The 26,492-nt window shown below is 36.2% G+C and overlaps 1 protein-coding gene across 4 annotated transcripts in view; it reads right to left on the minus strand.

Annotated features, from left to right (window-relative positions):
• The window catches only part of GAS2 (growth arrest specific 2), a 118,746-nt gene extending 94,003 nt beyond the window's left edge, over window positions 1-24,743 (minus strand). Inside the window, exons 1-3 of one of the 4 annotated variants that reach the window (XM_090267621.1) lie at window positions 24,707-24,743; window positions 16,199-16,363; window positions 6,199-6,320 (exon numbers count right to left, since the gene is read on the minus strand). In XM_090267621.1, coding sequence (XP_090123747.1) covers window positions 6,199-6,320; window positions 16,199-16,343 — 267 coding nt within the window. In that variant the 5' untranslated portion in view covers window positions 16,344-16,363; window positions 24,707-24,743. Of the gene's footprint in view, window positions 1-6,198; window positions 6,321-16,198; window positions 16,364-22,963; window positions 23,155-24,416; window positions 24,681-24,706 lie in introns of those variants that run through there. The other 3 variants (XM_090267620.1, XM_090267619.1, XM_090267622.1) reach the window with 3 other exon arrangements.
• Window positions 24,744-26,492: the final 1,749 nt, after the last annotated feature.

Below are 26,492 nucleotides of genomic sequence, written 5' to 3' on the forward strand. Positions count from 1 at the left end.
GAATTCCTGGCCAACCAGTTACAGAGCCTCAACACACATTTAAACACTTGAGTGCTACTAAGTATATTACTGCAGGGATTTTTTTTTTTTTTTTTTTATGTAATAAACTTTGAGAGTGTTAGTCTGAAAAGAACAGGATGTAACTTTAGATTTGGCAGAATTGATGTACTCCAACTGCACTAAAATTGGGTGTGCTAGCATGGACAACCACAGAAGATCCTGTAAAGTCTGGTAGATTTGCTAACATCAACATATGTGCAATGCTAGCCCCCGCTAAATGACACTAAAAGGCCAGAAGTCAGTTGGTTTAATACACAGAAAGGAATTTAAAACTTGGAGAAGATATACTGCATGCAGTTTATAATGTACATCTCATCTAAGTATATTGCTGACTGTGTTGCTGAGTGGGGCCCAAAGTGGCTCTATTTTTCACTAAAATGTGAAGAACAGGTTGGTAAGGAAAGTTCCAGAACTTTTTTATGTGACTTTTCTCTCCCAATTGAGAATGCTGGTGACAGGAGCTCTCTCATTTGAATAAGAATAGAGATTCTCAGGGTGGCAGAAATACATGCTGGCACTTAACTTCCACAGGCAAGAGGGATGTGGTCAACAGAACACAAAGCAGGCTAATCAAATCTCCTAGAATGATCTGTTCCATAGGAGCTCTGACTGAGTTATTAATCATGAGGCCTTTAGGTGTAAATTGAAAGGCAATGCCCTAAATTCTTGAGTTGTATAACAAAAAACAGCAACAACAGCAAAATGAGTGAATCTTTCTGATGACTCAGTTCCCAGACCAAAACCAATTTATAGACTCGGGACCCAGTAAATGAAAAGAGTCGTGATCTCAAGTCTTTACCATACAGCTTCTTGCTGATCTTCAAAGGGACCTGAACTGTACACTATGCACTGGAGAAAGAAAAACGCTTTCTGGGGATGAGGTGATAAATGGATTTTTAACCTAAGTCCACCTCACACTATGACTACTCTCTTTTGAACACATCAGGCTATTTTTATATGTTTTTCCTGAATGACTAATTTTCATGTATCTGACAACAGCAACTGTCAGAATTTTTATTGCTTGGCATATGGAATAACATTTTATTTGGCAGAAGGAGGAAATAAAATACTAGAACTTTGAAAAAAAATCATAGATTCATGCTATCATCAATGATCCAGCATTGCAAGAAAAATAATTTCTATCGCATCTCTGCTCAACGTAAGCCAATGTAAAAGTTGGATGTGATGTGGAAAAGAGCAGAAAAATTAAAATGAAGTGACAGCTTCAATCAGAGTTGCTGTCCCAGATGAGGTCTTTTCACAGAAGTATATTAGTAAATTGGCATGCATCTATCCACCTGGAAAATGCGATATTCTAATCCCAGTCAATAGAAAACTCCAGAAGCAGTTTGATGCACTTGAGAAAAATAACAGAGCTCTTTTACTGTCTTGCATATCAGCTCCTGCTCTGTGACATAAACCGCAGAAACAATGGACATTTTAACATCACACGAGATACTAAACTCTTCTATATCATAGTATTTTGCTAATGTGATATTGAAGAGCAGGAATAGTAGACAAACTAGATGGTTCCATAAAATACATGCATTCCAGAAGGTAGAAGATGAATCCCATGAGAATCCCGGATGGGGCTTTTGCCAACTAAATGAAGCTTCTGGGCCTAGTAGTAGGAGCTATGTAGAAACATTGCCTTCTTTGTAAAGGATATCACGAAAATCTTCCTAGCTGCTATTGTGTGAGGGAGGCTGACTCTTCATCTGAGGATACCAGTGACCATGAAGCTTGAGCTGTTGATCATGCACTAAGTGTGAGATAATCAATTTGCCCATATTTTTAGTTGTGTCCAGCAATACTGTCAACCGAGTAGAAGTGTTAAATATGGACTAGTTCAGTTAGGCCTGAAGATCCAGGTAAATTCAATAAGTACATCATGTCCTCCCTATTATACCTACTTTTTTACACTGTTCCTTTTCTACATTTAGGTCACATCAAGTCCCATACTATTCATAGACAATATGTAGGGAAAAAAAAGTCAAGCTTCTTTTCATATCATTCTACGTGATACACTAACATTTATTACTATAGCACTGAGTCCAGTTAGGCATATCCCTTTTAGGTGGTAGAATACCTTGCCAAGTAGCTCAGCTGGTTAGCGTGTCATCCAGATCCACCAAGGTTTTGGGTTTGACCCCTGGTCGGGGTACATACAAGACTGATGAATGTATAAATAAGTGGAATAACAGAGCAACATTCCTGTCTGTCTGTCTGTCTCTCTCTCTCTCTCTTTCTCTCTCTCTGCAATGTTTCTCTCTCTCTGTCCCTCCCTCCTTCCCTTGCTCCCTTCCTTCCTTCCTCTCTTTCTAAAATCAAGAAATAAAAAAAATTCTGTAATGGTATAGAATACTCCCAATGAGAAAAACATTTAAGCAAGGCATTTCATTATCTCTGATATAGAGATGAAAATTTTCCAGGTGGTCAGGGAATTTTAAAAAATGGTGACAAGGGAATTTAATTGTGTATTGGGAAATAATTTAATATATTTAATATTGAAAGATATATATATATATATACTTATTTATTTTAAATCCTGAGGAATTGAACTTTATCATTAACTTCCTTCTCTCTCTCTCTCTCTTTCTTTTTTTTGCTTTCCCCCTAAGTTCCCAGCAGCAAAATAACTCATCAAAAAAAAAAAAAAAATCATGTATTTCCACGTCATTATACCTATATTCCCTCCATCACTGTTGGTTTAATCCTAGCATTATATTTGCATCTCAAAACCATGAATTTCTTGAGGAATATACAATTATTTTAATTGTATAGCCAGATACGAATAACTCTAAATTAATTGCAATTGAGATCTTTTCAAGAAACATTTTTTATCTCTTTACCATACTTTCCTATTCTGTCAGAGATAGCAGCAATAAACACAAATTTCTAGATTTCTCTGAATTCAATCTTGACAAGATGTTCTCTGAACAAACATGCTATTGATTTTTTGAAGGGAAAAACTCAAATTGTTATGTCTTTAATTTAATTCCTGGATGGTACAACATCCTGAAGTATTGTTATCTTACAGCTCAGAGAACTAGGTATTCTTGATGGGCAAAAGTTCTATGGGCATTCTATCTGACTAGGATGTTCTTTCAGCCAAACAAGGACCGGATTCTACATTTAGGTGGTGAATGTTCAGTTCCTTCCTTCGAGCATAATGTGGCATTCTCCTAGGTAACAGAACTATTTTTTTTCCTTTCCCCTTCTTGTGCTTCAAACCTGATCTAACTACCCAGGGCTCTTTGAAGTCAAAGGAAGCTCTGAACCCAGAGAAACTCTGATGTTTGGGGCAGAGACTCTCAAGATAAGTGAGACAAAGAGAAAGGAATGTTAGGAGAAAAAGAGAGAGGTTGAACACTTTGGGTATCTTGCACCATGTTGATACCTTAGTGGTTGAGAGAATCTTGCACAAAAATTAACAAGTCATGACTGGTAGAAAAAGAACAGAGTAAATATACAATATGAAGGCGTTCATACATTTGAACTCTATCTAGACCAGAAAGTGAAAGTTCATATAGCAATATAACAATTATTCTGTCTTAATGGGAGATGTCAACTTGGAGTTAGATAATTAAGAGTCATAAAGCATAAAACCTAACCTTGAACTTATCACTTGTTTTGTCTTCTCATCCTGACAGGATATTAGAAAGGTTAGTTTTGTTTAGACTTTTGCCTTTAATGATCTTCAGCCCCAGAAATATTAACATTTATAATGATAGTGAATTGATCATATTATGATACGTAAATTAATTTAAATTAAATTAATGAAAATTAAATTGCTGCACACTAACTTAAATGCTTCTACCTCCTACTGCTTACTTCTGTGGTATCTCTACAATGTTTCCATACAAAGTAAGAAAATTCAAAAGTTAATACTTATAGCTAACAAACATAGGCTATTTTTTTTTCTATTGATCTATTGATGCATGGAAAGAAGATAAAAATCAGAGTACAGTTTATTCTCAGTTAGGGTATTTTATCAAGCCAGAATGGAATGTAACAGTCATGAATTTATAACTAAAATATTAAATATGTAAACTATCTCACATGTATATTAAATTTTCTTTCAAATATTAAAGAAGGTTTAAATATTTCTTAACACAGACACACTTCACACATAGCAGGCATAACTTAAACTCACGCAAATGTGTTTACACAGCTGTAAAATCCCTAAATTAACTATCAATCAAAAATATTGCTATAGCAATGAAAACATGAGGTTTAACCTGCTAAAAGAAAATGACTAAGAGCTTCCTGTGATATGAATTCAGATGGGATCAAGTTTATTGTTGATTTTTTTTAAATTCTGTTTTAACATCTCCCTACATACAACATAGTTTCACTAATTCAGAGAATGTATTAACCAGCTCATCTATCTTTGCCACTACTATCCCTAAATTTCAAAATTCCAAAGAGGAAGATAATTACACACACACACACAGACTTATTATTATAACCTCCGGGTTATTTATACCCAGAATGAAAGCCTTCTTTTTCTCTGTGGGAAATATTCAATGTAATGCTAACTACCTGGGTTTTAGTGAATCTGTTGTTAATCTTGCACAAATCACTTTGCCTGCATCTAACCAATGGAGGAATACAATGAATGCAGTGGGTCCCAAACTTTGCTGAATATTAGAATCGCCTGAGGAGTTTTTTAGACATCCCAGGTTGCTCCCTAGCCAAGGTCAGTAGTTTTTAATAATACTCAATTGAGTCCAATGTGCAGCAAATTTTGGAGCCACTAAACTCATTAACACTTTCCCAGAGCCCCACTTGCGTGGCTCCATGGATTGAGCATCAGCCTGCAAACCAAAAGGTCACCAGTCCGATTCCCAGTCAGGCTCATGTCTGGGTTGCAGGCCAGCTCCCTGGTTGGTGGTGTGCATCCAATTGATGTTTCACTCCCTTTCTTCTCTCTCCCTTCCCCTCTCTTTGAAAATAAATAAAATGTAAAAAAAAAAAAAAAAAAAAAAAACAACTTTCACACAGCTGCTTTTGAGATGAAAAAATAAAGAGGCTTTTATATTGTATAGTACTTTACAAAGTGATATAAAATATTACCCCCAAACTAAGTATAGTGCTGTAAAACAATACAGTGTTTTAGGAAGCTTAATCTTTTTGGATTTTAGTTCAGTAGTCATAAAGAAAGTATACATAAATAATCAGTTTTAGTCTGTTTGCCAGAGCTGCAGAAAGTTTAAGTTGTTTTTTATTTTTATTTTAAGCTGACTTTGACATTATTTTAACCTTATTTTATTAACCTTTTCCTTCTCTATTAAAAATTAAGAAAAGTATCATCTATCAACTTTCCTTCAAAATATATCAAACATCACACTTTCGTTTTTACAATAAAAGAAACAAATATTAGAATTAATGTGCAGAAAAGAAATCTGAACAATCTTAATGAAAATAATCTGTCTCAAGTTAGTTAATTCAACACTACTACCTATTGAAACAAACAAAAAATTATGCACTCCAGATATTTTGTTCCAATATTCTGCCATAATCTATTTTGAAATAGATACTTATTTATTAAATCTCCCTTGGCTAGATATTTTTTCATTACCTGATGACATAAATTATTTCTCTGCTAAATATTTTTTTAAATAACTTATTTATTTGTTTATTTGTTTATTTATTTTTAGAGAGAGGGGAAAGGAGAAAGAGAGGGAAAGAAATCATTGTGTGGTTACCTCTCACTTGCGCTCCCAACTGGGGACCTGACGTGCAACCTAGTCATGTGCCCTGACTGGGAATCGAACCAGCAACACTTGGCTCGCAGGCCGATGCTCAATCCACTGAGCCACACCAGCCAGGGTTTCTCTGCTAAATTTTTAATCAGTACATCAGATTCAGCCAATTTATACATAGTACTTGTTTTATATTAATACCATCAATTTCTATAAGCTTTTATTTAGTTAGACTTACCCAAAAGATTATATAATTTATATAATTAGAAAACAAATAACATGTTACCTAATTAAAAAGCATTCTCTCTGCTTTGTTGTTATAGATAGTAATGCATTAATTCTCAACAAAATCCTCAAATTCAATTCAATTCAGAAGCAGAAACAAGTGTAATCCACCTCCTAACAGTTATTTTGCCTTGGGATCTTTTACCTTGGTGGGCTTATTAGCATCCATACTCTCTTTGAATTTCTCCTGAACAGTTTCTGCAAGTTGACAGAGCAAGGCACCATTGTCCAATTTCTCCATAAACGAATCTGCCGTAATTTCCTTCCCTGAAATAACAAAAGGAAGCATTATAAAAGTATAACCATTCCCCAACACAAATGTGTCATTCATGTCAACATAGTTGATATAGTTTTACTGTAAAAACTTCTACTCCAGCTGAGTTGAGTGTCTGGGATAGGAACTCACTGGAAAGAATTGGTTCTTTGAAATTTTATGTTTTCCATTGGTAGCAAGAATCTCAATGTTTTACATTTTCATAATATAGTTTCAACTGCATAAATATTTTATTTCAAATTAAAAGTCACAAAGTGATATTCTGGGTGAAAGTGTCCCACCGTTTAGTAATTGAGCAGTCAATGAAACTCAAAGAACCAACTTTACCCATGATTGCACAATTTAGAGTCTGAGATTTGCTTAGTTCTCATCTTCAGTGTCCCATTCAATTACTTCAGCCTGTAGGGCAAGAGCATAAAGCAGAACTTGTACTGTGTGCTACGTCTATGTCTTTGATAATAAGAACACCATAGCTCTGTTCTTTAATTTGAAATAGAGTCACATTATATCAAAAATCAACCACCATTGGCAAGTTTAATAGCACGGCCAATGCTTAAAGCCACATCTCTAAATTCCATTGAATTTGCTTTCCTGATTAAGATAATACAGATAAAATCAACACCATCGATAAACTCTGTGTAAGGAAACACCCTCTCTCTACCCATTCTCCTTCCTGCCTCAGTCCTTGTACTGTGGAATTATCAGATTCAGGCCTCTGCTTTTTTCTCTCTCCTCACAACCACTCACAGTTCCTTCTACTGCTCTTATGAACAAGATCCACAATTGTTCATCCCTGACATTTAACTGGTCACCTGTTATTTTTCTTTTTTCTTTTTTTATATGCTCCCAAAGCATATTTTCTTTCTTTTCCCCTTTTAGAACAGCTTTATTGTAATATAACTCACATACCTTACAATTCACTCATTTAAAGTGAAAAATTCAACAGCTTTTAGTACACTGCAGTCACAGAAGTATACAATTAACACCACAACCAACTTTAGAATATTTTTATAACACCCTAAAAAAACCCTGTACCTTTTATTTGTCACTCCTGATGGTTCCATTCCCCCAGCCCCTGTAAAACTGCTAAACTTCTTATATGCACCCCCAAATTCATGTCCCCCAAAGCTCTCTCCTGCTCCTGGTTTTGTCATTCTCTAAGTTTCAGAATATCTCCTTTTCTTGTCTAAATTTCCTATAACTTACTAGTGATAAATCCTATAGGTTCATGCTTCTTCTGTTTCTTGTACCATAATCTTAATAATTTCCTGATCTGATACCTAAACCTCTAGCAACAAGGGCAATGGCTATTGCTTGTATCTTCAACTTTTTTGTCCAATACATATCACACTCATTGTTAAAATTATTATTGTTAACCACCACCCTAGCTGGGTCATTCTTCATCTTTATGAATAGTCCCCTAGTCTTCTCTTCTATTTAAAAGATGAAGTATATTTACTTTACCCCAATTATCCAAATATCTCCCTAAATCCACTCATCTAACGTTCTTACACTCTGCTCCTTGGCCTGCTCCCTGCCTTCATGGTGCCATTCGCAGACCTTCCAGATCCTACTGTCATGCCTTTGCTCCTAGCAGAGCCCCTGCCTACAACATCTGGCCTTCTATCCGTCTGGCCAAGTCCCAGCTGTCCTTTAATCAGAAATCCAGAAAAAGATCCTCCCAATGCAAACTGACCTCTTTTCTATATGGTTATAATCATGGGTATCACTCACATTGACATTACCAAACTGCTGTAGCTAGTAACATGTTTTGTATGAAGTTCTTGTCCCTCAATACACTGTAAACCTCTTGAGGTGTATTTGTGCGCACCCATGTGTGTGTGGGTGTGTGTGCACAGGCGCGCGTGTGTGTGTGCCTATGAAGGTAAGCGTAAAGTTATTCACATAGTAGGCCCCTAGTCAATGTGTTCAGAGACCACGTGAATTAACAAATGATGAAATAAACTACTGAAAAAGTTTGCAAAAATACTGGGTACTATTTTTTTGTAAAAAGTGGCTAAGGCAAAATAAAATGAGGTATTTTAAAGTTTTATACTCAGACTCTCATAAGATTAACTTTTGTCTTAAGAAAAAGGCATGCAGCACAAATTCATGATGAGTTAAATATAACCCAAATGGAACAACAGATAAACTACTGACTTAAAGTTAAACTCACAATACTTAATATATTGGGGTTTCAAGAAACATCTGTTTGAAAAGGTTTTTTTTTCTGTCTTGGGGGAAGGATAGGTAAAAATAGAAAAGAGAATTAATTTTTTTAATGTTCTTTTTTTTCCCTATTGGATAGTTCACATTTCAGCCCCCAGTTAGAATAATGACTTCTGCAGGAGGCAAAACATCAGTAGCTCTAAGTACTCAGCAAAGACATAGCTTATTCAGAACTATTATTTCAAAATTGTACGCAGCTCAACTCAATTTAGGAATGAAAGTCATAGTCTCAAGATACAAAAAGCCAGCACAAGCAAATTTGTATCATGCATTCACCATATTGACATGCATTTTCTAACAATATGAATGTTATTTTGCAAACAAGAATGAAAAATAAATATTAGAAATAATTTCAAAATTAACAATGAACTTTCAAGGTAAAAAAAGATAAACATTAAAAATTCTTGAATGTATATATGTTAGTTTTAAGATTTTCCACATTTGCATGCGGTCTTCAGTTTTTATTTCATTAAGCTCCATGGCAATTTAAAGATTCTATTCATAATGTTAAGTAACAAGATAATTATAATAGTTATAAGAATTTATAAATTATAAAAACAAAATGTCTTTCCTTTAAAAATTATTATCAATTTACCAAAAGATATGATTTTTATTTTTATGCATTATACCTGAAAATCTTTAGTTATACTGATTTTCATGAATACTTGAAGAAAGAATTTACATTGAACATCTGTATCTAATGAAAAATATATTAGGTGTCAGCTTTCAACTCTGTATATTTTATAGCTCCAAAAGGTGAGATTTTTTTTTTTTTTTTTTTTTTTGGCTAAAACAGACACCATTACATACTTTATAGTTGAAGTGTGCTGCTTCAAATGAAGGAAAAAAGCAAGACGAAGAAGTATTTTTAAAAACCTTCACATGTAATATATTTTTCATCCAAAGATTAAGAATCATAAAATACACATTTTAAATGTACTATATAATTGTAAGAAATCAGATATAATCCTTGTATGGCATAATATATTATCTCATTCTTATTGCATTAATATTACTAAAAGTATTTTAAAAGAATATAAAGTTAGCTGAATTTAACTATGACATATCCATTAGAACATGCTGTGATGAACTAATTACAATTTCTCCAGTAAACATTACACAAAGCTAAATATCTTTGTTAGGCAGAAGCAGATATTTAACTTATGTAGCTGGATTGAGACATTAGATTATAAATACTAGACGCAGTAGGATTCTTGTAACATAGAGTCATTTCTTCCCCAGCTATGTCATTACATGTTGTTGGTATGTTTGAGGTAAAGACCAGGCAATAAACAGTTAATTTAAATCTTCTTGAAGTACTGACCCACACTGGGTCGTGCAGACTGTTGACCTGAAAGTTAACCTAAAATAGCCTAGTCTAGGGGTAATGTCTTTACTTCCTGAGTTTATAGTTGTAGACTTTGATCTTCACACCATCAATTCAGTCATGATTGATAGCTTGCCAGTAGACAAAGATCAGGGAGTTTGGTTAAAAATTGTGGTTGGGCACTTCCTATTAAAATATTAAGGCACAATGATTTGAAATAAACATCTGTCGGGTAACTAAAAATCAACACACATGCTTGTACACATCAGTGTATCCCTCCTGAAAATATGTACTTACCATAATTTCCATTAAGATTAAGTATTTTAGAATAGAGTCACCCTGGGGGGGAGGGAAGCCCTTTTATCTTATACCTTGCTGAGAAAGAATGTTTCCTCCCAGTAAGTTAGTGGTACTAAACTCAGATTCCTAAAGACACGATAGCATTTAATAATGATATTTAACATTTGAGTTCTTACTGTATGCCAGGTGCTTTACATGTATTCATGTTTTTAATATTCTCAAAAAACAACAATATTGGGTGCCACCATTAGATCCATTTTACAGCTGATGACACTGAAACACTCACCTAAGGTGACACAGGGAATCGGGCTCTTTAACCCATGACAACTAGATTTAGTTTATGCTTAGTCACCCTGCTTGACTATTTAACTAAGCATTTGCTGAATACATACATAAATGACTCTTTCCCATTACAATGTGCTCTCCCTAATTCAGTTGTCTTTCTCTCTGTAGAAACTCCACAGAAAGCCATTCAAGCAAAAATCAACAAACAAAAAGAGCATAGAGATGAAGATAATGATAGCAGTGCTGAAAAATGAATAGCAGTTCACCTTGGAAATCAGAGAATGGCTGAGAATGTCATTCAGGCCTGTTCTGATAGGTGACCTGATTTACTGCAGAAGAAAACGGGCATATTTTATCTCTACAGGTGAACTAGATAGGATCAATCTCTACTTGAAACTCTCAACCCCAGTTTGTTTCTCTAATTAAAGAACTCATCTGCTATCTTGACTTGAATTATTCAGTGTTTTGAGACTGAAATTTGAAGGTTGTGAGGCAGAAAATGATTCATTCCAACCAGAAACCTTAGATCATTATCTGTATCACATTGATTCCCACTCTCTACCCTGCGTTTATATTAAGACAGGACAAAGCTGGTTCTGTTGGAAAAGGTGGCAAAAAAAAATGGGCAGTAACTTTTCTGAAAGGTGTTAACTTGTGAACATGAACTTGATTCTTTAAACTTTTGAACTAGCAAAAGATACCACCTTTCCTAAGGAACTTTTATTGACTGTATCAAGAACATAAGAGGTCAGCAGAATATGGATCCAGTAAAAGGGTTTTAAGAAAAAAGAAAAGAAAGCTATTCAAAAATTTATTAGACAGCATCAACTCCAATAAGTAGATGGTTAATTTTTCAATGCTGAAAATAGATTATTTTTATAAATAACTGATAAAATTACTTATCAGTCATACTAGCATATAACAACTGAATTCTTTTAATGGAAAGTCAGAGAAAGCAAAAATCGCCATAACATTAATTTTCATAATGTATTTCTAAATGGAAATAAAATCAATTCAGCAAAACTTGATTTGTAATATATCTTATGACTTACTCAAAGTCGCTGCATGTATTCAAACACATATGTCTACATCTAAATATCTACAACCTATAGAAACAATGTCAATTTTTTGTTACTTAAATATATCTTTGCTCAAAAACATATTCCCATGTGATTTCATATAGCATTATTAAGCAAATACTAATTAAAGGTAAAGGCAGACCATCATTTTCAAATGATCGAAGAAACAAGTGAAATGAGAAATTTGAGACATTTCAAAGCTAAGCCAACAACAATTTTCAACAGTCCATCAATAATTATCAAATTTGTAGAATGTGCCTCATCTGTTTGAATGGTGGGTTTTTGCTATAATCTGGGACTGTCAGTTTAAAAACATATTGTTTACTCAAAGGGATAATTAAGTTTTCCCCACGATTTATTGGTATAATCACTTAATGTTGAAATACGTCCTAAGGACACAGATCGATAACAAATGGGAAATAGCTAGCTCATGAACAAAAATAGCAAAACAGAAGGTCTAAAATAAAAAATGAAATGTGTATATTCAATATATAATAGGGTACAATGGCCAAATGTTTTATAGGGAAGAATGAAGCGATATTCAGGGCTCCCTTGCTGCCTTTTCTTAACATCCATCATAAAACTGCTCCATGGTGCCAGCTGTTGAAAAACATAATATGTATACTACAAAAGTATTTTCAATTAGAACAGCTCATATTTCCAAAGATATGTGAGTAGTCAGTAAATATTACATGATCTCCTTCTGAACAAATCCCAACTACCATAACTATTAATTCATTTTAGTTAATGTTTCACAAGATGTCTAGATTTTATACTTCTATACATAAATTTTAGATAGTCTAAATTTTTTCTATTGCTGCCTTAATACTAATAAAAATCTAAAGTAGTATGTATTAGTATCACTGATTAAGTTTCATGTACCTGGTCTATGAACCAATGAAGTAATTTTCTTCTCTGTTAAGTAATTTTTATCCATCGAAAACTTCTAAGTCCAAATTGAGTATTCTTTAAGTAACTACATCTGTCAATTGATATTTTTTTGAAGAACCAGAAATATCTGAATTTAGACTACTATTAACATTCCTTTTGAAAGACATAAAAAAAGTTAATTTTAATCAAGTATTACTAAAAAGAAGTAGAAAGCCTTTACACAAGTAAGGTCCACACCATAGTGGTAAAAACTAGTTAAAATATTTAATGTACAATGTGAATTTCAACCTCTCCGAAAAAAATCAGATACTTTATATAAAGAAAGCATCCATTTTGGAGCTACTTTCATGGTGTCTCTAACTTTCAAGTCAATACAAAGCCAAGAATTGAAAGATAGCTACATAATATAAATTTGAATGTATTTCTGAGGCGATACAATGGCCAGTACTAAATAATGTTAAAGTGTACTCTACTGAATTCTAAATATACCTAATGTGTAATAAAAATACCTTCTAACATAACCATGTATTTTCCCCCTCTATATTATCATCATTCCAGTATATAACATACTTTCCTATCTCCAAATGTTTTACCACTTTTAAATACTGTCAAGTTATTGTTCTACTCTTTAAGTTACCATAAGGATATTCACCTGAAGTCCTACTATTTAACTACTTTTACGAATTTAAGTCACCACAAGGTGGTATTTTACAATGTCTCGAAATCCTTTTGAGATTCCTTTTCTGAGAAAATCTCATAAGCCACCCGTTGCATTTGTGTCACCAGCTGCTAGCATTAAAAACAGTAGTGTGTTCTTTAAAAAAAAAAAAAAATTATTTATTTATAGAAATTATTTTCTCCTTGTTTATGCATATTGATGATCTCAAACTGGGTTTCAAGAGATGGATTTCTTGGAAACTCAGACTTTTGGAACTGGAAAGGACATTAGAGATCATCTGCTCAAACCCCATCATTTTATGGTTGAGGACACTGAGCCCAGAAAAGGTAACTGACTGACTTTGGGCAAGTTTCCTACCAAGTGGCAGAGCCAGAATCAGAAGCCAGGTCTCCTGACGTCCTGTTAGGAGCCAGGTCTCCTGGCTTTTATTCCAAGGATCTTTCCATTACACACACACTGACTCTCTATTCTTTGAGGTTGTGTTGGGCTGCTCACACTGATTAAGCTGCTTTGTAAATGATCACATTCACCAAATAAAATGCCTTTGATGACAAGTCATGAGACCTTGGAACGTCCCTGTACAATCAGGCTGTACTCCACCATCTTCCCCTGTCTAGAACCTTATGGTTCCTCACTGATCATTGAATAAATTATAAAGTTCCTTAACGCGGTCTTCAAAGCAGTATACAATCTAGCACCTACAAGTGTCATGAAACTCTCCTCCTCTTGCTCTGTGCTTTTGACACTAGCCTTCATTCAGTTCTTCCAATGTACCACACTCCTTTCTCTCTGGCACATGCCAGTCCCTCTACCCAGGCTCTCCTCCCATGCTTTGTCTGCCTGGCTATTAACCATTTTTCAGTCCTCAGTTGAAATATATATAAGACCCCCTAGAGAAAATTTACCCACGTCCTGCAATCCTTTGCCCCTCATTTTTATACTCATATTTCAACCTATATCTTTTAGTGTTTATAACAAGCCCAATTAATGCATTATTAATTCAATTACTTATTTAATGTTTCCTTTTCAACATCTCTAAGAATGGGCAATATATCTGTATTTAATCACCATTCTACCCTCCAGTACTTAGACTGTGTCTGACACACAGAAATACAATAGCGCATATTTATACAACCGGTTGATTACTGTGCAACAGACCTTGTTCTAAAAGTGATCATCTCATTCAAATTGCCAAAAACCCTATATTGTTGGTACTATACTTATGTTAAAGATGAAAAAACAGAGGCACAGTGCATTTAGACACTTGCCCAGTATCACAAAGCTAGTAAGTGATAGAACTGAGATTTGAATTCAAGCATTCTGATTCCAGTGTCCATTTTTTAAACTAATACTTGATGCTTCTGCATACTCAAGTATTAGTTCAATAAATAAATGAATTTATCCACAAAATCAAATTAACAGTATCACTGAACTATATAATTAAAATAACAACACATATAGTATTTACAATGTCAGTCACTTTCTAAGGAGTATACATATTTTAGTCCCTTAATCCCACTGCGATCCTACAAAGCAGACAGTACTATTATTGCCACTTCACAGATGAGAAAACTGAGCCCCAATTATCGTGGGGCTAGTAAGTCACAGTTCTTGGGTTCAAACACAGGCAAGTGTGTTCAAGTCTGTTCTCTTCTCTTCTATACTGCCATACTTGTGATAGCCCATATTTAAAGACAGCTCAGAGTTAATAATAAATTACTCATGTAACAGTCATTAGTGAACCTCGGAAGGACAGAAATAAAGAGACGAAACCCACTTGCTTAGGTTAACTTGACTCCCTCTATGTGACGGAGATAAAAAGTTCCTCCTTTGCATGGGTGAATTACAAAAGAGGATAGCCTCTTCCTTCTAGTGGACACAGCTCCACAGCATGAAGGGTCTTCCTGGAACACCTCTGCATTTCTGCCCGCCCTCACCCCTTGGCTGGGTGCCCTTGGGAAAGCTAAACATGCAGCATACTCACATCAGTAGCCCAAGTTAGACTACACAGAATTGTCAAAATATTGTGCACACAGTCAGGAAAAGGAAACATCTTAACCCTAACATAAAGGCAAAACACACACACACACACACAAAAAAAAAAAAAAAAACCATGAAAAATCCAGAGCCATGGTGAGCAAAGGAAAATCTTGCTAAAACATGCTAAAATTTATCCAAACCTTGCTGAGATTGCAGGTGCACAGGGTGCTTCTCAGTAAGCTCTGTAGTTTCCTCGGCTAGAAAGTGAGACTGAAAGCACTGACCCTGAAAGATTCTGTAAATAATAAAGTAGTGTTGGCGAAGTTCCCTCTGCAAATGATAAAGTAACATATAAATTATATGTTTACCCGATATTCAAACCTATTATCTCTACATCTATAAGGGTCCTTCCCCTGTGTCATAAATCAGTTCTATTATCTGTAAAAAGCTATGGGTGAAAATAGAAGTTAAATGCACATGCCTAAAATTTTGTCCTATGACTACACCAGCACAATAGCAATTTTAAAAGAGGCAGCTTTAGCATGAGGTAGCATTTTTCTCAGAGATGGTACTTCTGAAAGAATACCTAAAAACAGAAGTGAAATGAGAAGAAAAATTTTTGTTCAAGGTTGAGTGACTCTAGTCAGCTCATTTGGACAAAGGAGAGCTATGTTTATTCTAGAGTCTGGATATTCAGCAGTTTTAGAAGGTTTGCTATAAAAGTAGGGCAAAGCAGTCTAGTTTTAGAAGTCAGATTCCACAGACTACGCCTGTGTGCAATGTCCAAAGAATACGTTGGATTGGTCAGTTGCATAAAAGAAAAGTAAAAAAATAGATCAGCATATAGATGACATAAGCCATTTGACCACATATTTCCACATTTCAATGCCTGATACTGGAATCACTAAGCACAGCTAATGTAAGAGACATTGGGAAATTCATTTAAACTTTCCACATGCTTCAGGTTTCCCAAATGCAATACCCAAATAATGAAATCTTTCTTTCCAAGGTGCTGTCACATGCTTAGGTGAAGGACACTATATGAGGAAAAACAAACAAACCTGTTATCTTTGCTCACAAAATGAGATCTTATAACCTTACCTAAGAGATTGGTCAACCACAAGGCCAGATCTTCTTTCATCGGTAGCAAATTAGCTTCATGTCTGCTGGCCAGCCACTGGCTATACTGATGCATATCAGAGAGGCCGGGTCCACTGCGTACCTTTGGGCTCAGAGCAGTGCACATTATTTATCCACTTGTAATACCTGTTTGGGGAACAAAAGAGTGATTGCTTTTTATTCAGACTTCTCTTATTAAAATCTTGGTGCCAATGACAAAGTAAGGAACCAGATCCATGGAAATTTGGATGACAGGTCAGGTTATTAATTATTAAACCCCAGGAAACGCTGCTTTATCTTTACTGGTCCTATCACTGTTAACCAGCCACCTGGTAGAAAAATAGTAGCAATCAAAGGTCAAATAGAAAAATCAAACAGTCAGCGCTAAGCGTGTGTAAAACATCATTTTTAAAAAGAATCAGTTTCTAGACAAGAAGTTCCACTTATTCAAAAGCAATCAATATTGTTGGTTAAAATTTTAGTATTCAAATTGTAAACTTGCATTATTTGGGTTAATTTTTGAAACCGTAGATTTCTACAGAACTTTGAACTGTTAGCAATGACAGTATTTATATTTACACAATTCAGTATAAACATATGGTCACTGCCCTTAAAATTACCACCTATAGGATTAAGCATAGTACTCGGTTCTTTGCAGACAGCTGAGCAATCACCAATTCACAATTTAGAGAACAGGGTGGGAGGCAGGGTAGGAGGAAGGTGTTTTCAAAGAGTCCCTACTACATTTCTCTTGTACTACAGTTAATGAAAACAAAAACCAGATAGGACCAGTGACTTAACCAAGAATGTACAGCTAGATCATGGCACAGTCAGGTTTTAACCTGGGTCTGCATACGTTTTCCAGAATGATGCATTTTACAAAATAGATTCATCAAGGAACCATAGTATAACCCAAGAATAACATCATCATTCTAACCAACACTGCCGCGTGTTGTTCTTTGGTCTTACTTTGTATCTTTTCACTTTATGGGTTTTTCATCTTAGTTTCTGTTTGCAATCATCTTTCCTATAGAAGTGATTCAGTATCTATCTAACATCTGCAGCCCTGGCTGTGTGGCTCAGTTGGTTGGAGCATCATCCCATACACCAAAAAGGTTATGGGTTCAATTCCTGGTCAGGGTACATACCTTGGTTGTGGGTTTGGGAAACAGGCAATTGCAACCAATCTCTCTCTCTCAATCTCTCTCTCTCTCTCTCTCTCTCTCTCTCTCTCTCTCTCTCAAATCGATAAAACAAATCCTTTGGTAAGGATTTTAAAAAATACATTATCTTACATATACAAAATAAAAGCTAATTTCATTAACCTGGTCATCTTATGGGTTTCATGGTCCCCTAGGTGGGTTATAAAAAAGTTGTTTGAATATATACCTGGCTTCGAACATTGTGTGCATTATTTATAATACCTAAGACTATAGAAGTAACATTGAAGCAGCTAAACTAACAAACTCCTAAGTTTAACAATGTGTAGGACTCTTATGTATACCTATAGTGCATATGAAATAACTACATGCATTTCATTATTACTGAACGAAATGAAAATACAACTGGCAAGAAGTAAAATTTATATGACATAATGAGGTTTTCAGCTATATTTCAATAATTATGGTATCTTTAAGTTATCAATATAAGTGAATATCCACTCTTGTCTGTTCTATTATTTGAAATTTGATATACTATTCCCTCTATTTAATCTCAAAGTCTAATTCTCTTAGCACAGGATAATTTTTCCCTTTTAAAGACTGCTTTTTAAAACATAAAAAGATATTGGTGTTCAGAAAAATGCAAAATGAGACCATCTCCCATTCTGCTGTAGAATTAGAAAAGACAGAGCATAAACACCTAAAAGGGGCCATAAATATATAACTTACAAGCACAGTTAATTGCATTTCTAAACAACTGTGCCCCCAAAATTTCTTTGAAAAGATTTTATAATGATTCTTTCTATATCTAATTACCCATAGTGAGTCAGTGCAAACATTTGTAATACACTGTGTCATATGTTACTAAATTATCATTATAGGAACCAGAACATTACCATCACCTATTATTTTGTAGTTAATCATCACATTATTCAGACAAAGTCCTAAAATTTTTTCCAAATCTTGTCATTAAATATGAGAAACCTACAACATTTTTTGCCCCAGTTCTTTTAAAAATAGGTCTAGTCCCACGGAAACAAAACAGCTCCTTGTCACTGGTTAGGATTCCTATAGGTTAGCTAACCTCAGAAACAAACATTTAAGTAATATTACATTTAAGCACATGATTCATATATTTAAATAACTAATTGAAATCTTAAAAGGGTTACCTCTAAAATGCCTTTCTTCTCAAGACACAATCTCTCCCACTACTTTCCTGAAAGTGAGATGTGGTAGGTCAGTAACTTTAGCTACATCCTATTATGTGTTCTGCAACTTCCATTTAAGCATCAGAGCCCTATTCTGCTCTGTAAAAGCAAGAAGACACCTCAGATTCTTAAGCCCATTGTCCAGCAGAGAATTCATCAGGGGATAGTTTACAGTAAGACTAATGGCATGTAACAGTTTCAATGAGCCAGAGGGACACAATCCTTCCCCTCAATACTTCTAAACAGTGAAGTTTTTATTTTCTTGACAGTGGCACATTTATTTCTCATGTAGTCTGTCCTGTATTTTGCCAGAAATGTAATTTAAACTATCTTCTAATATTTATAGGTGATCATTAAGTAAAAACAGTAAGAGCGATTAAGCAATTTTTGTTATGCTGCTTTGTATATAATCAAAGTTATATACAAAGTAGGGGAAAAATAAGAAAAGAGGAGGTAAAAGTGGGAGAAATAAAACTTAGTGGGTAATTAGCATGAAATAGAAAATAATCAATTAAACATACACCAAATATGTTGACACTTAGGCCCCTGTCATGGATAGGAACTTCTCTGTATAAGTCCCTTTGGAAAAAACTTAGGATTTTGATCCAAATCAACCCTCTTGTCATATTTTGAACCACCATCTGTGGTTTAGCTGAAAGTCAGTCACTATATGGAAGTCTTGGATTTAGATATGGCAGAGACATGAATAAGAAACATGAAAATGAACCCAGTTAGCAGGAGTGTGGAAGAATTACTCCATGGTGAAGTAGTTTCCCATTGAAATTATTAAACTGGGATGAACAAAAGTCAAACAAACGTATATGACCAAGATAAAAAGATCACTACAGAATGATGATAACCCTTTTATAATTTTTAACAAATGTTTAACCAATGTGGATGAGTTGAATTAAATCACAAAAAAACAAACTATAACCAAAAGATAATTTTTTATCTTTTGTATTCATTCCAAAGTTTTCGAAAACCACAAGAGATGAGAAGGGGTAGCTTTTAAAGATAGGAAGTAACATGATTAATGATTCCCTAGACTTGAAGAAAGAAGTTTAAGTTTGGGAGAACAAAAAAAAAAAATTATATATTGCATCAAAACACTGAAAGATGTTACCATTAAAATTCATATGTCCTGAATATTTAAAATGCTTTATAAGTAACTCTGGTAAGTACTAAACAAAGACAATCACTTTGGAAAGAGGAGTAAGGATTTAAATCCTTCTATGAGTCCTCCAAACTATGGCTTCTCCAAGGTTTATAGGTCTATCTAAAAATGGATAACTCAACCCCCAGGATTTGGAATTCAGAAAAATAAAACTTAAAGCAAAAAACATGCAGAAACTTAATACAGATTTCTTCAAAGAATGTGTGTATTTTTTTCCCTTCTTTCCATATAAGTGATTCTGGAATAACCATTACGAATATGATGAGACATGAATTAGCCCAGGGGAAGAAGAAAAAATTAATGACTCCTTAAGTAAAATATCATATGCTTAAAGACTCTGTTTAGTCTGTTGCTCCAGAATCCCAGCTGAGGACCTCATAGTTTTGACTCTGAAGGTAAAGTATTCTTTCACACCACCTAGAGGTGTGCTTTGATTATGATCAAGAAGGCTTCCCATCTATCTCTAGACTTTGTTGACATGTTATTTTTAAAAATGCATTGCAATATTGCATAGAAAATAAATGTTAAGAAAGAGAAATAAGAATAAAATAATAAACATTATATGATTACTGGCTGCTATGAGATTCCACTAAAAAATCTGATTAATGAATATTAATTGGAATTTTAGAACTGGAATCAGAAGTCATGTGGTCAAATATAGCTCTCTTACCTACTCACTTAACAGCTGTTCTATTCCAGGTATATGACTTTTTCTTTATGTACCTGAGTTCTTTAGTCTGTGCAATGGAGGCTAACACTTCAAATATAATCTTGAAGATTAACTCTTTGTGCCAGTGTTAGCATATATTTTATATCCATTAAATAATAGCTAAATCTAAATTATCAACATAGGAAATATGCCAAAATAAAACTTCCATTGACTTATTCTAAAAAGAAAAGCAATTCTATAACAAAATACAAATATTTTATAAACCTCAAATCACTAAGAGAAGACAAAGGCTAAAGAAGAGAAATGAAAACAAAGATTGAAGAAATAAAATTATAACTACTTGAAAACTCAAAGTTTCCTTTATTAGGATGATGGGTGAAATGTTTTGCTCTAAAATGAGTAGTTTACATGTGTTTTCTAAAAACAACTTCTGTTAACAAATTACGCTTGGTTTTTGATACCAGGTAAAGATCATAAGCTATTAAGATAGGGGAATGCTACACCTCTCAAAATAAATGTGACAGGATGTCACTACACACCTTCCTCATTCCCCCACACAGAGTCCTTAACCGTGACCATTTAAAACAAAGACTGCTAATGAACCCACAGTGAAGGGTCCCACCCTAAAGGCTACCATTGTTCACTTCTGCACATTGACCTCACCGCTACCTAGTCATTTTTGTGTGCTCTGGGTGTGAAACAACGAAGAAACAAAGTTTATAGACCAGTAACACTATCTTTTAAATTTTTAAAATATATACATAAATACACTAAGCCAAACATCCTCCTAGAATATGGAAGGAGAAAATGGATCTTTCAAGCTAGACTCAACAAATGAATAAGCAAGGACGGCTCTTGCAGCATTCTGAGGTCTTTACTCCTATGTGATTCATTTCGGCTAACCAATAACATCTCTACAATGCTACATATTGTCAACCAATTTCGTGAATGCAAAATCTTAACCTAAGGATCTAATCAGAAAATTAAAGTTCAAAATTTAATCATAAAAGCAATTCTAGATCTTGTAAGTGGACCTCTACTTCTGGCTAAGGGGAGCAACTTGTCCACAAATTAATGAAGCACCAAGCATAAAGTCAAAACAACATACATTACTAATTTTCCTAATTATGTAATAAAATCTTTAAATTCAAATGGATAGAAGATTTACTTAGCCAAATTCCTGGTTCCTCATAAATCACTGGAGTCCTAAAATATTTTGTCCAAAGTAACAAGGCTATATAGCCACAGAGTCATTACAAATGTCCTATTCTGCCCTCCTGGTGCCCAATCTCAAGTAATGCTAACTCTCTTCCAAGAATATTTCTTATCCTGAAGTCCCATGATGAGTTGTCTTAAATCGAATAATGGAATACCTGCAATAATAATTCCTTCTTAAATAATGATCAAAAAATGAAGACTGAATGTGAACTGATTTCTTATATTTTTATGACATTAGCAATTTTTTTTCGTTTTTCTTTTAATTATATTGTACTAGACCACCCTTCCAAACAATTTAGTACAAGTTTTTGGATCCCTCCCAGATTAACCTGAAACATAATTTGAATAGAAAACTACCTGAAAATCATCAATCAATTAGAATATTGATTTCCACCAAAACTTCATCTAAGTTGATTAGGTAAAACTTCATGAGATTTTTGGGGGGGCGGTTTAATATGTTGTTTCTAATGCAAAGATTCTCTGTTTTATTTAAGTATAATGCAGCTGAGAACTATCAGATTTTTCTACTTTCCATTGAAGTATACATATCTGTCTCATGTAAGGGGAGATCATTAGCAAAAACTCAATCGAAGTGACCTGAAAATGTTTAAAACAAAGATTACAGAAGCATTTTACTCATTTTGACAAATGATATGTTCTACCTTCACTCCAGTTATTTTCTCTGGCCAGAAAACACTAAGTAGAAAACCTTGATAATTGCCTAGGAGAAATTAAAAACAAACAAACAAACAGAACAAAACAGTGAGATCCTATTTATGCCTCCATATCAAAACTACAGAAATATCAAAATAGCCTTAACATGTGTTGCAATTTTAATAAATTTAACAAAGTCCCTCTGCAAACACATTTTTAGAGCCTCCTTTTCTGGTTGCAACCAAGGTTAACTTTGGCCTTCCCAAGGCTCTAAATGTCTATAATGCAGTCTTGCAGCCTCGAAGCAAAATTCTAAAATGGTACATCACATATTGAAGATTAATATAATACCTGGCATTTCATCATCCCTGCAAGTTTAAGTTTTAACTAAGATTCCTTAGCAAGATAGTAGAAAACTCAGTGGCATCCACATGAGTTTTGCACATGAGTGCAAATACCAGGTGAAATAAATTCTGCCATGTGAGTTTATTCCCCAATAAAGTAGAGACCACACCACAAAAGTATAGTGTTTAGCCATAAAGAAAGGAGCTCAAAGTTTAGTATCATTCAGGCTGACATCCAAGCTACATTTCACTTTGAGCCCACTCAGAGAGCCATGTGTGAAGGCTACAACGTCCCATGCCTCAGACATCTGTCCCTTACCTTCTCTTAGGCAGTCAGAACCAGGACGCCCATGTTGGAGAGGACCACCACAGCCACCACCTCCCCCTACACAGTTAGGGGGGAGCATTCCTCGAGAAGGAACTCATTGATCGATTTCAAAGACAGGCTGGGCACACTAGATCCCAGCTGTAGTTAATCAGTGTCCACACTGCTAAGAGGTTGGGGGGAAGAAGCAATGAGCACACGGGCTCGTTCTCAGCCTTGCCTCTGTGAATCTCAGGGGACAGGTGCGGAGGAAAGGTGGACTTCCCCTGCCTGGCTGGCACATCCGACCTGCCTGAGCTTTTATTTTAACACTAGGAGGCCAAATGGGTGTTCCTGTGCACAAGCAGATCTTATTTCCTCTGCATAAGATCTCCCATACACAATTGATCTAGCTTTGTTGGAGAGGGTTCTTGGGGAGAAGGCGGAGTTTACATGAGGGACAGAAAAGTTTTTGCAAATCTTGATTGTAAGAGAATGAACGTGAAGGAGGTGGAAGGAAGAAGGTGAAGAAGGTGGTGAGGGCCCTTGTTTAATTTCCAAAAAGGTTAACTGGAGGGAAGTACTGAGTAACCCACCCCACCTCCAACTGTACTAGAATGTTGAAAGCAATTAAGCCCTGTGTTTGCTCCTCCCTTCAGGACAGTAGAGACTTCAGGTGGCAATGTCCTTTACTGGGCTGATAATATTTAATTTTGCCAAAATAATTCATGCCTTCCAAACAAAGTTGGCTCCTCTGCTCCCCAAACAATTTCGGATTCCAAAACCCTGCTCTTTGGACTCAAAGTGAACAATGCTACGGAAAAATATTCCCAGAGGAGGGGTTGATTCACAGGCTAGCATTTGTTTGTTCACGGGAAAAAAAAAAAAAAAAAAAAAAAGGCTCAACTCTGTCGAACTCATCAATCGAAAAACAGAGTATCCCCCCCAAATCACCCGAGTCACCCTCCTTCCTCCCAGCTTGGCCTCCTGACTCAAGTAAAACATTCAGGATCGGTCCGTTAAGCCCATCCCCACTCGGCTCCCCTCTCCCCAATAACAGCATGCATTACAACGACCCTTGTGCACGAATGCTTAAGTGTGTATTTATAATCGATGTGCTAATTAGAAATCCTCACTTCGGTCCCTGGTTGGCTGAGCCGCCCCAGCGGGCTTTTCGCGCGGCGGCCACTTGGGCTGTTCCACAATAGGGATGAGGAACACATGGTCGTGCCCATTGAATTAGAGGGGATCCCACTGCAGCGACCACCCCTCGGCGCCCGAGCCCGGCCCGCAGTCCGGGGCTCTTCACCCTGCCCCGCCAGGTCCCCCGGGTTATTTTTAAAGACCTCCCCCTACCCCCGGCCCCCAGTGCCCACGCAGGCCGGGGCTCCGGCGACCTGGCGCGGCAGAGCGCGCGCGCTGCGGCGGCGCTGGCGGAGAGCGGACACCGCCGGGCCGCCTTGCTCACCCCCGCGTCCGGAGCTGGCTGCTGGCGGCTCTCAGCGGCGCCGGGGCTCCCGGCTTGGCTCCTGCAGCGTCTCGGGCCAGGCCCCCTCCCGGAGCAGGTCCTGCCGCAGCCGCTCCCCGCACCCCAGCAGCCCGGCGGCAGAGGCAGCAGCTCCAGCCGCGCCGCCTCTCCTCATACTTCTCTGATGGCTCCTCTCGGTGCTGTTTGGGAAAACGATTTTTCCCCCTGCCAGAAACAGATTTCCTACATTTCATCAGTCCACATAGACCGAGCGGAAGTAAAATGCTTACTTTTTCTGGTGGACGGCAAACGCAGTTGACACTGATTTACCCTTCAAAAGGGGAGAGATTGTATTACAAGCCCTTGGCAGCGATTCCGAGGTTAGGGCCAAGCTCCAGCCCCTCCTTGACCCCCAAACACTAACCTAAGAGGGAAAGGGCCGGGGGTGGGTAGGGGATCATATTTAACTCCAGGGTTTTAACAGAGTCAATGGCTTTAGCACAATATTAAAATGGGGTATTGGAAAAGTTTTGCCTTCCTGGCCAGTGATTTTGCAGACTCAGAAGCATGAGCTTTCCAGTAACTTCGGCCACTTTTTGTTCCAAATTGTACAATTTGATTTCTTACACTTCCCTTTAAGTAATCATATTTTAGAAGAAGCTGCACTTAGGGCTGTTTTCGCTTTACGAAAGGAAATACAATTCCACCCTCCCTTCTCCCAGCCTCAGCTCAGCATTATGTTGAATGTCACAGACAATTTTCTCCAACTGTTGTTTATTAGTACTTGTAGTCTGAGATGAAAAGTCTTGCCATGACCTGGACAGATGTTCCAGTCTCTGCTTCACCACTAATACAAAGGTGACCTCTGGCTGAGTGTCCTGATCGCCTCAGGTTACCACTTTCCATGGAGTGTAGACTAAAAGTATTACACTTGGTAGTTCTTTTGTGTTCATGCTCATCAGTTTCACGTGCATTTCCGTCCCATGTATGTGACGGCGGTGGCACTGGTGTTCTGACCTCCCATGGACACCATTTTTTAAGTAGTGAGTAACTACTCCCACCCCCATCCTCGGCCCTCCCAGCCAAATACAAACTACCTATAGGCCTACAAGAGCAAAGTGCAGTGGATAATTTTAGATATAATTAAAGAATGCCTGTTGCATTTATTACTGCTTTCATCTGGAAGTGGTTATTTGCTCCGAAGCGTCTAGACATTGCATGGATTCTTAGCTTGTAGCAGTACAAAAATGAGGAAGGGGACGAAACAAAGTGAAAAGTTTGGCAGCACTGACCCCCAAGCTTTTTTTTTTCTTTCCCATTCAATTTGGTGTTGCAGCTGACAGCTTACTACTCTTCCTTGGCTTCCCAGAAGGGAAATTTAAAAAAAAAGGAGCTTCCTCATTTTAAGGAGAAACAGCACACTACTGTTTGGATCTAAACATCAGCAAATTACACAGAACAAGTTACTGATGAATTTGAGAAAAGGATTCTGAATGATAAAATGTATCAAAAAGTAACCATATCTGCGTATTCCTAAAGCCCTAAGGATTTTGAGTTCCTGAACTTGTATAATCTGAGTAAAAAAATCAAACACTCTTGATAATTTTTCATGATCCAAAATCATCAGCCGATAAACATTAATCTAAGTATCCTCAGGGTATAGAAGAAGAGTTCAAAAAATCTAACACCTTTGATTTTGAAAGTCTTATATCCTATTTTGCTCCGGATGTAAATGTTCTTGTCACATTGTTCCATGTCGATGCAATAACAAGTGTAAATCAATGTTTTTGTTGGTTTAGGAACAACGCAGAATCCATTTTGCGGCAATAAGGAGGCTTACAGAGGCACTGGGAAAGCATGGTCATTCAGGTTACTTGCCCCAATGCCCTTTCCTTCCAGGAAGTTTTAGTTTTGAATGACGCATCAACTCCTCTGTCTTTTTAGCAAAGGTAAAAAGGAAAACGCTAGGAGAAACATGCACTTTCTCCCTTAGCATCCGAGACTTGTGCTGAATATCTTTTGGTAACTAAAGGGAAGTAATACAAAAGATTTCTGAAGAGGCATCAAAATATTGTT

This window comes from Furipterus horrens, unplaced genomic scaffold (genome assembly GCF_987537825.1).
Source record: "Furipterus horrens unplaced genomic scaffold, mFurHor1.1.pri manual_scaffold_2, whole genome shotgun sequence".
In the NCBI taxonomy this organism is placed as follows: domain Eukaryota; kingdom Metazoa; phylum Chordata; class Mammalia; order Chiroptera; family Furipteridae; genus Furipterus; species Furipterus horrens.